The sequence below is a fragment of the Rhinopithecus roxellana genome, chromosome 15 (genome assembly GCF_007565055.1).
Source record: "Rhinopithecus roxellana isolate Shanxi Qingling chromosome 15, ASM756505v1, whole genome shotgun sequence".
Taxonomy (NCBI): Eukaryota; Metazoa; Chordata; class Mammalia; order Primates; family Cercopithecidae; genus Rhinopithecus; species Rhinopithecus roxellana.
In genome coordinates this window covers 37,818,109-37,832,769 of record NC_044563.1, presented here as the reverse complement: position 1 = coordinate 37,832,769, position 14,661 = coordinate 37,818,109, and the positions used below count along the sequence as shown (strand labels likewise).

General features: G+C 39.7%; 1 protein-coding gene and 6 non-coding genes across 13 annotated transcripts; all 7 read right to left on the bottom strand.

Annotated features, from left to right (window-relative positions):
• Positions 1-26: 26 nt before the first annotated feature.
• Positions 27-10,838, bottom strand: TAF1D (TATA-box binding protein associated factor, RNA polymerase I subunit D). Of its 7 annotated transcripts, none has more exons than XR_004053499.1 (12): positions 10,557-10,836; positions 8,496-8,589; positions 7,332-7,722; positions 6,309-6,484; positions 5,952-6,009; positions 5,539-5,553; positions 3,905-3,940; positions 2,638-2,685; positions 2,379-2,413; positions 1,514-1,561; positions 628-681; positions 27-99 (listed from the first exon to the last, which is right to left on the bottom strand). XR_004053499.1 is itself a non-coding variant. In XM_030917394.1 (7 exons), exons 3-7 carry the CDS (start codon positions 8,561-8,563, stop codon positions 5,410-5,412), a joined length of 837 nt encoding a protein of 278 aa, XP_030773254.1. In that variant the 5' UTR covers positions 8,564-8,589; positions 9,762-9,835; positions 10,557-10,835; the 3' UTR covers positions 5,172-5,409. The 7 variants fall into 7 exon arrangements, 2 of the variants coding, with proteins under 2 accessions (XP_030773254.1, XP_010355661.1); XR_004053495.1 differs by having other exon boundaries at positions 2,638-2,708; positions 5,390-5,553; positions 10,557-10,834; XR_004053497.1 differs by having other exon boundaries at positions 5,390-5,553; positions 10,557-10,834.
• Positions 377-449, bottom strand: LOC115893759. Its single transcript, XR_004053814.1, has one exon. It is a non-coding gene; the product is annotated as a small nucleolar RNA Z40 (small nucleolar RNA).
• On the bottom strand, positions 969-1,101 carry LOC115893762. Its single transcript, XR_004053817.1, has one exon. It is a non-coding gene; the product is annotated as a small nucleolar RNA SNORA1 (small nucleolar RNA).
• LOC115893760 lies at positions 1,631-1,769 on the bottom strand. The gene has a single exon (XR_004053815.1). It is a non-coding gene; the product is annotated as a small nucleolar RNA SNORA8 (small nucleolar RNA).
• Positions 2,518-2,589, bottom strand: LOC115893780. Its single transcript, XR_004053834.1, has one exon. It is a non-coding gene; the product is annotated as a small nucleolar RNA SNORD5 (small nucleolar RNA).
• Positions 2,755-2,886, bottom strand: LOC115893769. Its single transcript, XR_004053824.1, has one exon. It is a non-coding gene; the product is annotated as a small nucleolar RNA SNORA18 (small nucleolar RNA).
• On the bottom strand, positions 4,360-4,485 carry LOC115893773. Its single transcript, XR_004053828.1, has one exon. It is a non-coding gene; the product is annotated as a small nucleolar RNA SNORA40 (small nucleolar RNA).
• Positions 10,839-14,661: the final 3,823 nt, after the last annotated feature.

Below are 14,661 nucleotides of genomic sequence, written 5' to 3'. Positions count from 1 at the left end.
AACTTACGGTTAAGATAAAAACCATTACTTGCCATAATTACTTTGGCTTCTGTTATCTCCTTTTAATATGGGTATACTGATGAAGACTTCAAAATTCACCTATGGAAAAATGTGAATTTCAAATTTATATTTATTAAGTACAGAAATCTATCTTTCAGAATGAGGTTCCTTAGGCTCCAAATTATCCTAAAACCTGGCACCCCAACTAAGGTATTGAAAATTCCATGCTTAAAATAGCTATTTAAACCAATAGGTATTTTTAAAAAACAACGATCCCATGCCCATTCACATCCGAATTTGCTCTATGATCATGTTTCTGGTAACTTTTACCTTCAAGCTTTTATAATCTGAAATACAATGGAATATTTAATGTAAATGATGTTCAGAAAGGCCATTTTCATTCAGCCCATTCAGAGCAGTTGAACATTTTGCCCATCATCATAACATCGTTAATAATCAAGTTTAAACACATAATAATGTAAGTCTAGTCTTTTTTTACTCCTAAGTGGTGACAAATGTTGCAACAGTATTACTAGATAAATAAATATAACCTAAAATAACACTTGGAGAAAAGTTAGTATTCAACAAAATAACCTGCATGGCCTTTTAAGTAATGAATTAACTTACCAAGAATCTTTGGGATCTAATTTCTTCAACCAATTTACTTTAGGGTCCTAGAAGCTGAATTGTACAAAGTACAAATATTTTGACACCTGATCCAAGACACAGTCATGTACATTACAATGTTTCAGTCAATATATAGCATACAAAAGAAAGTGGTCCTATTAAGAGCCGAAAATTCCTTATTACCTAAATAATAACATAGAAACTTAGAAATAAAATATAGAATAACACAGAAACTATCAAAATAATACCGAAATAATAACATAGAAATAATAGAAACTTATTGTTTCTAATATTGAAAAGTCAACATTTTTCTCCCACATATTTTACTCATAAGCATGGCAAAATGTTACAGGTCTCATTGTCACCACTGCAATATGCATACTGTGATGGAAGCATAACCTGTCTCAATTTAGCCACATTAACTATTTTTGGACACCATGATCAACAGTGCCCATTCTCATCTAGAATGAGGCATTGTAGAAGTTTCTTTAAAGCTTAGTAGTGTATTTGTACGAAGTCTTTGTTATGCTGGCAATGCTACCAATAGAGGGAAACAAGCAGAATCAATATTTTTTTTTTTTTTTTTTTTTTTTTTTTTGAGACGGAGTCTTGCTCTGCCACCCAGACTGGAGTGCAGTGGCCGGCTCTCAGCTCACTGCAAGCTCCGCCTCCCGGGTTCACGCCATTCTCCTGTCTCAGCCTCCAGAGTAGCTGGGACTACAGGCGCCCGCCTCGTCGCCCGGCTAGTTTTTTGTATGTAGAGACGGGGTTTCACCGTATTAGCCAGGATGGTCTCGATCTCCTGACCTCGTGATCCGCCCGTCTCGGCCTCCCAAAGTGCTGGGATTACAGGCTTGACAGAATCAATATTAACAGAGAATCTTACCTTTTGATTGTAGGTGGTGGGGATCTGCCTGGTTCTCAATTTGACACCCTGGAAAAAGAAAAGCATTGCTTACTATTTTAGCGTATATCAAACTGAACACTGAGAAACCTATACAAATACTGTATCAATAGAAATACCAGGTTTAACAAGCACAAAGCCAAGAAAACCAACGATGCCAGATACTGAATTTCTATAGCACTGACCTTTGAACACCCTAGCAGGAGTAAACTGCTGAGTGCAGATACCATGCAGTGCAATCATGACTGAACTGTCATATTCATATTCATATTCGTATTCCCAAATGTGCAATGTTGCTACTGAGAAATGCTTTCACAAACCTCTCAAATTTAAGTTCCTTTAACAAGTACAATAATTTGACCTTGTTTCCTAATTGTCACTGTAATAAGCTACATTAACTGTATTTTAAGCTACAACTCTAGTCTTTTCCTAATCTTTGCCCAGTCTCTATATAACTTACAGATGGAATATATACATGTTAACTTAACAGACCAAGCAGACTACAAATGTCAAGCTCATTGTTGCTCAAACTGCCAGTTAACACAAACCTCTTTTAATGTAATTCATATCCCTATTGATTCAACATATCCACACAGGTTTACGTGACTTTAGGATGAAGTATGTGTAACTGCCAGTTCAATTAACGATGCAAAGAACACAGGTAATTTCATTTGGTAGGTCTAGACATGCAGTCTCTTCATTTTCCTTCTCTATACAAATATATAGTAACATTTTTGCCAGTATCTTACTAATTCTGTGTTATACCTGAAATACTGGGATGGTGTACTTAATTTCTACTTTTCATCTTTTGAGTCCTTGATTATTAAAAGTTAAATATTTTACTTACCTCTCAACATGAATGAGTTCAAATCACATTCATTCCTATAGAAAGTACCAATTAAAGATTTAGAAAGGATATATTTCCAGTTATTAAAACTAATACCCAAGTATAAATTTAAGATCCAGTTTTATATAGCCACATCCAGCTCTGTCAGAATTAAGTTTTAGTTCATGCCCTTATCATTCAGCAGTTGAACAGTTAAATTCATCATCTGAACTGTAATCATATTTCCCAAAAGATTATACTATCACCAATTAAAACTTACCTAAGCAATCACTCAAGAATGGTACAGATGTGTGGTATATGCCAATACCTAAGGTAAAAAAAGTAGATTATCTGGTTTTTCATAACGTTTAGTAACTGTCTTTTTCAAACTTTTAGCAACTGTCTTGTAGTTCCTTCCCACAGATCTAACAATAGTCCTGTGAGTAAAGTAAAACCACAGAGTTACTCTATGAGGCGTTTCCAACGACGTGCAGGCTACAGGAAAAGCCCCATCGGGATAGACCTCAACCACTATTTACAAGGTTTTGATTTTTTTTTTTAAAGACACAGGATCTGCTGCTGTGTCTTTTAAAAATTGTGTGATTCTTGCTGAATCACTTGAGCCCAAGGATTTGAGGCTACGGTGAGATGTGGCAGGATCACATCTCATTGTAGCTTTGAACCGCTGGGCTCAAGTGATTATCCTGCCTTAGCCTCCAGAGTAGCTGGGGACCACAGGCACCACTGTGCCCAGCTAGTATTTATAAATAACAAAGTCTAACACTCCATAGGAAAAAAATTATGAGCAGAAACTGCAATATGCTCTTACAATATTGCGAACTGTAAAAACTTCCTACCACCTTAATCACAAAAACAATAATTTCACAGTCACACTGTGCTTAGGAGCCAGAGGAATGAAAAATAAATACCATCAAGTAGCTCCTGTAGATGAGCCAAAGGAAAAGTATTTAAACTTAAGATTTAAGTTTAAAGCATAACTGTTGTTATGAACTTCAATACTGCAAATAGAGGATGTTATTTTCCCAATTCAAAAGATTTCAGCAAATTCTAATTCTTGGCTCAAAATTAGTTGTCATCCATTATAAAATACAGGAAAATAATGTGCCTGTAAGTTATGACTTTGGCATTATATAACTTTTAATCAAACTCTGCATCATTCAAATTTATGAATTCTTATGACCTATGTAATCTTTTATTATACTATATCTTGCATTAAACCATAAAATCATCTACCTCACTTTAGATTGTGCATTAATACAAAATAATGCTGTAGGCTTCAAGTAGGAATTCCAAAGTTCTGATTATTGCTACAAACTAACAAATTCAGAACCCTCTAATGCTTGCAACTAAAATGAATCTGACACATCACTATAAAATGTGTGAATCTAGGATTCCTCTTTTCAAAAATCAATATAATTGGGAATTAAAAGTATGGTAGAAATGTCTGAATAAAATGAAAACTTGCTTGCTCTGACAGCATACTGTTTCCTACACATAAATGTGTGACAACTCAAATTGAGACATACCTTTAACTTCAGACATCATGTTCTCAAGATAAAAGCCTTTAAAACAAAAAGCCATCATATGTATCAACATGAAATTGGAATGCAAAATTAATACTGCTGAGGATTTCCCTCATATCCCATGCTGTTTATCTATTCTACAGTCCTAGAATCAACCTTTTTTTCTTAAGAGACAGGGTCTGTCTTTGTTACCCATGCTGGAGTAGTGATGCCATCAAAGTTCAGTGCAGCCTCCAATTCTTGGGCTCAATCCTTTTGCCTCAACCTCCCCTTTCTGAGTAGCTCCAACTACAGGCACATGCCCCAATACCCAGCTAATTTTTCAATTTTTGTGGAGATGCCCAGGCTGGTCTTGAACTCCTGGTTTCAAGCAATACTCCCACCTTGGTGTGGGGACTGCAGACTTGAGCCATTGCACCTGGCCTGGAACCAACCTTTATAACTGTCTCAGGTATCATAATATCCCTTCTTATATGTATCAAAACTCATACTGAACAATGAGTTCTGGGTTGCAAAAGAGGATTTATTTTTTGCACTTATCCATAAGTCTTTGTCCACATTAAACAAAAACATACCTAAGTGCAGTCCTAAAATGCACTACATAGAGTAGTCAGCTTTATCGTGGTGATCAAAATAATGAACATTGGGGTAATCACTGTGGTTCTCCCCGTGTGTACATGTTAAATAAATGTGTATGCCTTTTCTTGAACTAATAAAGTGAAAGTGGTAGTTGAAAGTAATATTAGGCCGGGTGCCATGGCTCACGCCTGTAATCCCAGCACTTTGGAAGGCCAAGGTAGGCAGATTGCCTGAAGTCAGGAGTTCAAGATCATGGTGAAACCCTGTCTCTACTAAAAATACAAACATTAGCTGGGTGTGGTGGCTAACGCCTATAATCCCAGCTACTCGAGAGGCTGCGGCAGAATTGCTTGAACCCGGGAGACGAGGCTGCAGTAAGCCAAGACTGCACCACTGCACTACAGCCTGGGTGACAGATCAAGAACTGTCTTAAAAAAAAAAAAAGAAAGTATTAAAGATACTCTAAATTTGGGAAGGGAAATGAGGTTATTACAATACTAAACACCTGACAGGTCACTTTCGTCATGTCTGAACAAAGCTGGAATAAGAGCATTTCAAATACCCTCTTCAAGATGGTTGGGTGTCAAGTTATTTTGTCTAAGATTTTCTTTTCAAAATTAAAATCACTACACTTCATTGTTTTAATACTCAGAGAACACCTGTAAGCTCTTATTCAGAAATCAACTGACAATTTTTCAAATTTTTCTATGTATTTTCTCTGGTGTTTTAATGGTTTTTTTCTAATTACTACTTCACAAGTTTCTTTCACAAACTTCTTCACAGGGTTAAATTTTTTTTTGTTATAAAGTTCTGGGTTTCAGCGTTTCTTCACCACCAGACTGGTATATATACATCCACATTTATCATCTTTATTCATTTCTATGAAGTTGTTTTTTCTATATGCTTCACCTTTGACATTCATGATCCTGTCACATTTTCAGGGCTCTCTGTCCAGTATTTTTGGCTTTTGTAGCTCTCTTTTTAGACAAAGCAGCTTCTTCAGTACTATCCTCTTCTTCTAAGTATACACTCAGTCTTACAGGGAATTCAGAACTTACTATGAAACTATCGCCCTGCATAAAACAAACAAACAAAAAAATCATGGATTAAGCAATAACTCAAATGGCTTAGTAATTACATATAGCTGAGTGCCCCGGATTACTTCAGATAACCTAGAGACTACATGTAGATGTTAAAAATCCAAATTAACATCTGCTTGCTTTTTCATTTGATATCCTAACTAGCAATATTACGTATCAGAATGCTATTTATTAAAAATAGTACTGGAAACCCCATGTTCTTTATCAAGTCTCTAAAAAATTAGTATTTTCCTTCTTGCATTTCCTGCAGTAAACTTACTGAGCTTTTCAAAAGTTAAATGAAGTGTAAGAGAAAAACGAAATACAATTCCTTCTGTACCAACCAACTCCTGCCTTCCCAAAATGGAACAGGAAAAAAATAAGTCACTTACTGCCAATTTGATATCACATTCATTATCTTCAAGATGTGTTGCATCCTCATCCTCTGCTCTGTAATATTAAAATTTATCATTGAGATGACAGAATCTTCTATGACCTCATTAGTTGTATATTCCTCTCTGAAATAAAACTGAAACTGCAATACTAGTCAAGCAAACACAAAATTTGAGAATGCTGTGTTCTAGAGAATTCTAGATGTATTGTGTGCTAAGCTTGGCTCAACTGTAATAATCCCAATTGTCGTACTCTGTATCTTTGTTCATTATTTAAGTATAACTATATTAAAGGCAAAATATGAAGCAATTAACATAAAATTTAATTTATAACCTATTTCATATGATTCCACTTACGTTGACTCCTCAATAGGAGAAATGGATCCATCATCATCCAAAAATTTGTATCTACGACTATCAAAATCTTCATTTTCTAAATCTTCACCAACATCCATTTGTTTCAATGATTCTTTCAGGTGGTGTTCATACTTCAGTTTTTCAATGTAGTTAAAAAATCCTCTTGCAACAGCTTGCTATATATTAAAAACACCATAAGTATGTCAAGATTTTTCTTTCACAACCCAGCAGGTGCCAATGTTCAACACTCCCCTTACCAAAGACTCTGAATTTGCTATCTTAACTACTCTCCACTTGTGGACATATCAAATGCTGTTTATTAAAATTCACATTACAATTATAAACTTACCTAAGCTGGTACCAAGGAAAAGTGAAGTACATATCTTGTCATGCCTGGGACTTATTAAAGGCATTTTAAAATGTAAAAATAGGAATAAGATTTCTAATGTTTACTATAATCACCTTAAGAGATTAACTGAAGAGATTAACATGTATTAATCCTCCCAGATAAAATTTCAGGTTCTGGCAAGAACCTGAAACTCTGCATTCATTCAACATACAACTCTCGAATATTTAAAAAAGTCTACTTACTCCTAAGTATTAGGGTATTTTTCAGATGATTGGCTTAGAAACACCTAGGCCTTAAGAATATATCCACTGAATATAAAGCATGTGTGGTTTTGGTTTAGATTACTGCAAAAATAATTTCATGTGAGCTTTTATTATCCCTACTGAATTTTAGGGTTGTGTTTAAGACCTGAGATGGGATGAGATCAAAGCATTTTATACAAAGAGTTGGAGCACTATCTTTTAAATCTGGCCAAAGTGTAGTAATTAATTGAAGAGATATAAGTCAAGTTTCAGTTAAAGGATGAGGTGGACTTTAGGGGGAAGTCAGTATAGAAGAGTATCGAAATTGCAGACAGTGTGTTCCCAGCATATCTGAGACAATTCTAAACTGGCCAACAAATCATTTTGGGCATCTGAGTTACGTGTAGCCATATATATAAAATGCTGACTCACCTCAAACGTTAAAATTTTTCTCCAAGGCGGGTTTTTTTCATTCTCTGATTCTAAAAATGGGAAGCCAGATCCTTTGCTTCTAAATTGTTTCTTCTTATCTATTAGTGAGGATATAGGATTTCTCCTTCCTTCTGGTCTTCCCCTTGGTCTTCCTGTCGGCTGGTACTTCTTCTTTTTCTTTTTTTTGTACCTCTTTTTCCTGTTCTTGAATCTTTCAAAAATAGCTTTTATAGTCAATGGTATTGGTTCAAAAGATGAGTCACTTGATGAATCACTTGCGTGAACACTTTCAGGTGTACGAACAAATTTTCGAATGGGGTTTCTTTTCCCCCGTTTAGGTGAGTAAGGGATACACTGAGTTTTAAATAAGCTGCTATCAGAAGAGTTATCACTAGAAAAATGGGAAAAAAATTAATTTCATCTTCCTTTCTTACTGAATGCTTATTACCAGTAATACCCAGTCCCAAATGTACATTTCTTCCAAGACCAACTCAGGAAAACATGCCCAGAATTAAAAATTTTTTAAAGGATGGGCTCAGAACCAGCCGCCTTTCTGCTGACCATCCTACTTAAATAGCTCATAAAGCTACAGCTCTTATTAAAAAGAGTTTTGTAAACATCGTCTTGCTGTTACCCAGACTGGAGTACAGTGGTGCAATCACAGCTCACTGCAACCTCAAACTCCTGCAACTCCAGGGATCCTCCTGACTCAGCCTCCCAAGTAGCTAGCTAGGACTAATGGCATGCACCACTGTGCTCAGCTTAAAAAAAAACTATGTATATTTCAAGGTAATGTATGAACTCCACAAAGGCTGTATGGTTCGGTTCACTGCTAAGAGTGAGTAAAACAAACACAGCCTACCAGACAAAAACAGGAGGAGGTAGTCTGGAAGAGATGCTAATATGACCCAAAGAATACATTTTTTTCTCGAAGAATGTGTCCCATTATAATATATTCACATTTTGAATTTAAAGTATTTGCAATGCTATTATCAATCTATATTAACTAGATAAACTTGGAAGGTCAGTGAAATCTGGTTTTCCTTCTTTCCCAATTCCTGAAAATTATCTTTACTGTCACTCATTATATACAATAATTTCTCATAATTCAGATACAATAAATATGATTAAATCCACTCAGTTCTCCAGTAAAAACCCACTTACCTTTGATTTGCAAGTTCCATAGCAGCAGATGTCACATGGTCAGGAGAATCTATTCCTGATTTATCCATCAATTGCTTTGTTTTATAACAGTTTTCTGAAATTATGAAATTTAGTAAATGTGACAAAGCTTCCCTAAATATTGACACAGTATCTACTATAGTGTTCAACGTGGTCAGACTATGCCAATGATTTTAGGCAAAATCATTTGCCAGGGTTAAGCTTCTTATCCATTTCAGATCAATTTCTTTAAAAAGAAATTCAGAAATTTTATTCACAGGTTCTTTCAGTTTTTACCCTCTAAATATATTCAATGGAACAAGATTCCAAAAAAGTACTGTCACTTCCAAAAAAAGCATCTTTCAATATAAGTAAAAAATATAGTTTTATCATTAGCCACTTATTAACGTGCAATTACCAATACAATATTAATGTACAATTAAAAACCATTTTCCAAGATCAAAGAGGGAATTCCTAAGGCAAAATGTGCCCTATATAAACCAGGAAAAGGATCTCCAATCAACAGACCATTTTTAACTCCTGATCACCTCTCCATTATAATAATTCCTAGATTCTTCATTCCTAGATTCATTTAAGTAACTGAACTTTGTCATACTGTATCTTTGCCATTATTGGTGGAAACTGACAAGTTCTGAATTCTCAACCTTTTTCAATAAACTATCATAATTCTTTGTGTCTTCATCCCCATGGTAGAGAGAATACAACATGCCAAAAAAAGAAGAAAAAGATTCCTTCTTGTGAGCTAAAAGAAAAAACAAAAACAGGTTGGTCTGGGTGGCTCAGGCCTGTGTAACACAGCACTTTGGGAAGTCGAGGCGGGCGGATCGCTTGAGCCCAGGAGCTCAAGACCAACCTAGGCAACGTGGTGAAACTCCGTGTCTACAAAAAATACAAAAATTAGCCGGGCTAGTGGCGCGCGCCTGTGGTCAGGAGGCTGAGGTAGGTGGAATACCTGAGCCTGGGAGGTAGAAGTTGTATGTAGTGAGCCTCAGCACACAAGGAGACCCTTGTCTCTACAAAAAATTCTTAAGATACTGGCTAGGTGTGGTGACCCGTGCCTGTGCTCCCAGCCACTCGGGAGGATCGCTTGAGCAGAGGTGGAGGTTGCAGTGAGCCGAGATTGCACCACTGCACCCTAGCCTGGACGACAGAACAAGACCCTGTCTCAGAAAAAAAAAAAAGAAAAGAAAAACAATAGACATGGCAACAAAAATTAAAGGTAACTACTTATTTCACTATTGTACTTGCCTTAGTCAATCTCGTCTCATTCTGTAGCTTCTTGGGACCTGACATGAGTCATTGCATATAAATCCTAGGATGAACTAGCAAAATATTTAAAATATAAAACGATAAGAGCTCAGATTTGTTAAATGCCCAATGGACCCCTGTGGTAATTTCCTGGTAGAACGTCTTATTAGCTTTCTTAAGTACAAGATTCTACGAAGTCATTATATATCGAATGCTCAAAAACGGAATTCAACAAAAATTTGGCCCCATGCATTAATGGCATACCTGTGGTTAATTTTTTTTAAAAGTAGGGATTATCAAACTAAAGCTAGCTCAAGAATCACTTTTTCTTAGTGCTCAGAAGACACTCCTACTTGGGTGTCGATGCCTCCGCTGGAATTCTGCAATTCTTGGAGGCCACGTGGGCAGAGAGCGGCGCTCTACCCGGAGCTAATTCTGTGACCACCAGCGCGTCTCTCCGGGCAGTGCCTAACCTCCAGGAAACCGGCGCTATCAATGGGTACATCACATATGAAGGTTAAATCATTTAAATTACGTAAAAAGGTTAAACTTGTCTGCAACACGTTTTAACACCTCCATCTCAAGATATAATGAAGCCCGTCCACACTACAACCACGTTTGTGGGACTCATACCAGCCGCGTGGCGCGGAGTGGCCTGCAACCGTGATCCCTTCACCCTCTCGGACCGACTTCCGAGGCTCGATCCTCCGGAACAACGCAGGGGCCGAAACCCCAGATATGCAATGCCTCCCCTGCCCAACAAGCCCAGACGGCCTTGCCCTCTTGGCAACCTACCTAAAACCGCCTCACACCGGCCCCAACCGCGCACTTGCTGCCCGTAACCCAGGCCTCGGGCCAAAACCTGCGACTGGCCTGGTGCGTGAGTCCTGGAGATTTGCACACACTACCCTCCCGACTTCAGTCCTCCAACTCCAGAAAACTAGCCGATGTCCTCCAACCACGCGAAAGAAAAGGGTGGGATATCTCCGCGGCCCAAGTAATAGTGAGGCAGAAATCTCGCGATACAATTTAGCTCCCGGGAAGAAGGCGAGCGGTGGGAGGAGACGCGACGCGGGGGCGCCATTTTTCTCGCCGCGCAGGGAGGAGCGACTAACGTGGGCGGAGCTGTAGCTCGCGTACTCTGAGGAGGCGGGGTTGGCGTAGGTGGAGATCCGGACTTTGGTGTTTTGCTTGCGTGACCGATTCGGTGAGTGGAATAGCCAAGAACATTTCGGCAAATAACAAAAAGAAAATGTGCGGTCAATTGTGAGTGGATGAGAACTACGAGGAAACACCCTCTCAGCCCGGGTCGTTTCCGGTGGTCTCGCGTTTGCTGAGCTGTCGCCTGGCTTTCTAAACCTGGTCCCGAGTGTGTGGTGAGGGTGACGGGTGGGATGTGTGCCTGAGTGTTTTGTCATCTGTCTACTTTTGCCTTCAAAACCCTTGTGTGTGAAAATATTCGGGAAGGTTACTCGAAGTTTGTAACCTTTGTGCTGGACGCCAGTGTTATTCCGTAGCACGCCCAGATCTCCTCTCCCCCTTTGCACCTGTTTCGGGAGCTCACCCTTTCTGCCTCCCAGGAATTGGCTAACACGTCACAAGTGAGACCTGTGGAGGATTTCTTTTTCCTAAGTTTCCTCCTACATACCCCCCGCCCCCACCATTAGTTCCTTGACCGGTTCCTGAGTTAAGATTAAGCAGTGTAAACTAGTTTAGTTTTGGTGGGGTTTTTTCCTTCGAAAGTTTTTGTTTGTTTGTTTGTTTTTTGTTTTTTGTTTTTTGTTTGAGACCGAGTTTCGCTCTTGTTGCCCAGGCTGGAGTGCAATGGCGCGATCTTGGCTCACCGCAATCTCCGCTTCCCGGGTTCAAGCGTTTCTCCTGCCTCAGCCTCCCAAGTAGCTGAGATTACAGGCATAAGCCACCATGCCCGGCTAACTTTTTTGTATTTTTAGTAGACACGGGGTTTCTCCATGTTGGTCAGGCTGGTCTCGAACTCCAGACCTCAGGTGATCCGCCTGCCTCGGCCTCCCAAAGTGCTGGGATTACAGGTGTGAGCCACCGGCCTCCCAAAGAAATTTTAAAAAGGGATGAACTGGTTTGATTTTTCTGGTTTCAAACTTCTGTTTTCATATGATAAACCACAAAAACCAGTAAAGCTGTCTAGTCTTATTTTATAGTTTACATCATTTTAGGATAGAGTGTGCCTTAAAAGTAATCTGGTCTCTTTACCCTCCTTTGCTCCATAGATTGGACAATTTCGGGGATAAAAAGTCTGACACTGCATTTGATCCACAGGGGCTGGGCAATGACTAAGCTCCAGGACTGGTATGGCATGTCCCTCACTGCCGTATTCAGCAGCAAGCCTAGCTGTGTAATTTGTGAGGCTCAATGCAAAATGCAAATGCAGCGTCCCTTGTTCAAAAAGAAGGGGAAAAGTGGTATTAAAAGGAAGGAACAATTAACTCCTAATGCAGAATCACTGAAATTTCACATTTCATTTTGTATTTTTTCTTTTTTTTTTAAGAGACGGAGTCTTGCTCTGTCGCCCAGGCTGGAGTGCAGTGGCCGGATCTCAGCTCACTGCAACCCCCACCTCCCAGGCTCAAGAGATCCACCCACCTCAGCTTCCCTAGTGGCTGGGACTACAGGCGCCCGCCACCACACCGGGCTAATTTTTGTACTTTTAGTAGAGACCAGGTTTCACCATGTTGGCCAGGCAGGTCTCGAACTCCTGACCTCAAGTGATCCACCTGCCTGGGCCTTCCAAAGTGCTGGGAGTACAGGCGTGAACCAACGCGCCCGGCCACATTTCGTATTCCTTTGTTTGTTTTATAGAGACGGTCTTGCTCTGTCACCCAGGCTGGAGTGCATTTGAAGCAAGATATTTCTCAGACCTCTTCGCGGTTCTTGGGGCTGCGGTGCCTCCCCTACTCTGCCGGCAGCTCTCAACTCCCCGCAGGAGGGGGCGCGCGAGTGAATGAGGCGGGAACTGGAGTGCTGGAAGCCACGAACTCCACTCACTCAGGCCTGCTGCGCCCCACCATTTATGGGAGGGTGCGTGGGGGTGAGCTGATGCTGGAGCCCGAGCGAGTGGTGGCCAGCAGGAGCGAACTCCATGCAGGCCCTGCGGCTGTGTCTGGCAGATGCCCGCAACTCCTGAAGACCCACAGCCTGTCTCACAATCTGTCATGGTTGTGAAAAGTTGAGAGAATGTCTGCACAGTGTCTAACGGTGTCTGGTACACAGTGTGCGCTCAAATGGTAACCAGTTTAGTTGCGATAGTTGGTCTCCCCCTTCAGGTGATGACCTCTGCAGCTGCATTTCCTTTCTAGACCCTATTTCTGGGCCATCGCCTCCCACCAATTAGGCAGGAAAATATTGTTTGCCTCTATCTGGCCCAAGGCTGTGTTCCTGGAGTTTATGTGAGAACCTAACCCCTTTCTCAGCTCCTAACTGTAACCCTCTCCCCACCTCCAACACACACACACACATACACATGCTACCACACTGCCTGCAGTGCCATCACCCTGCCTGAAGTTCACCTCATTTTAGGATTGGACGGGTCTTCATAATTTAAATTTTATTATGAAAAAGTGGTAGGCTAAGGAACTCATTTAATTATTTGTCTAAATGTCAAATATAGAGTAGAAAGCACAAATATCTATTATAGAAATACTTGAGAGTCCTATATGCACTGTTACCCACAACCTTTAAACACTTATCCTCAAATCCCTAATAAGGACCCCTAATAAGTACATTTCTAAACCAGTTATTCAAGCTACATCCTCCCAGGATTGGACTTTGTTTCTACTTTGGTAGGGACGTAAATAAACAGAAACAACTGACCTAACTTTTTACTAAAGTAAAGAGATAATAAAGGGAATAAAATTAAGATTACATTTGGATTTTAACTTGTGTTCTTATTCCTACTGTCAGCAAAAATATCTAAAGTGCTTTTATTATCATTATAAATGAATATACTATTCATTGTGCAGATTTTGACATGTTCATAAATAAGTACCCAATGTTTGCTTGATAAAGGATGTGATAAAATGTTAACATTTGGGAAATCTGGGTGAAGAATATACAGGAATTATTTAAATGTAATATCTGTTAATCTGAAATTATTTAAAAGAAAAAGTTAAACTGTCTCATTCCTGAACAATTAAAAATTATTCAACCCAAAACTGAAAGGGGACTGCCTCTCCACTCGTGTGGGTATTTCTCGTCAGATGGGACAAGAGACTGAGAAAAGAAGTAAGACACAGAGAGAAAGTATAGAGAAAGAACAGTGGGCCCAGGGGACCGGCACCGGCACTGGTCTCCGAGTTCCCTCAGTATTTATTGATTACTGTTTTCACTGTCTCAGTAAGGGGAGTGTGACAGGACAACAGGGTGATGGTGGGGAGAAGGTCAGCAGGAAAACGTGAGTAAAGGAGTCTGCGTCATAAATAAGTTCAAGGGAAGGTACTGTGCCTGGACGTGTACATAGGCTGGATTTATGTTTCTCTTTACCCAGACATCTTAAGTGTAGCAAAGAGTAACAGAGCAGTATTGCTGCCAGCATATCTCCCCTCCAGCCACAGCATGGTTTTCTCCTGTATCAGAATAGAACGTTAATAGTAGGCTTTACACGGAGACATTCCGTTCCCAGGAATATGCGGAAAACAGAGGCCTTCCTCTTATCTCAACGGCAAAGAGGCCTTCCTCTTTTACTAATCCTCCTCAGCACAGACCCTTTATGGGTGTAGGGCTGGGGGACGGTTAGGTCTTTTCCTTCCCACGAGGCCGTATCTCAGGCTGTCTCAGTGGGGGGAAACCTTGGACAATACCCAGGCTTTCTTGGGTAGAGGTCCCTGCAGCTTTCCGTGGTGCATCATGTCCCTGGTTAATAGAGAAT

Coding starts and splice junctions, on each gene's coding strand:
- TAF1D (XM_010357359.2), bottom strand. CDS start 8,563: ATGGATAAATCAGGAATAGATTCTCCTGACCATGTGACATCTGCTGCT. Junction 7,723..8,495: donor ATGGAACTTGCAAATCAAAG/GTAAGTGGGTTT, acceptor CCATTTTTCTAG/TGATAACTCTTCTGATAGCA. Junction 6,010..6,308: donor TCTCCTATTGAGGAGTCAAC/GTAAGTGGAATC, acceptor TTAATATTACAG/AGCAGAGGATGAGGATGCAA.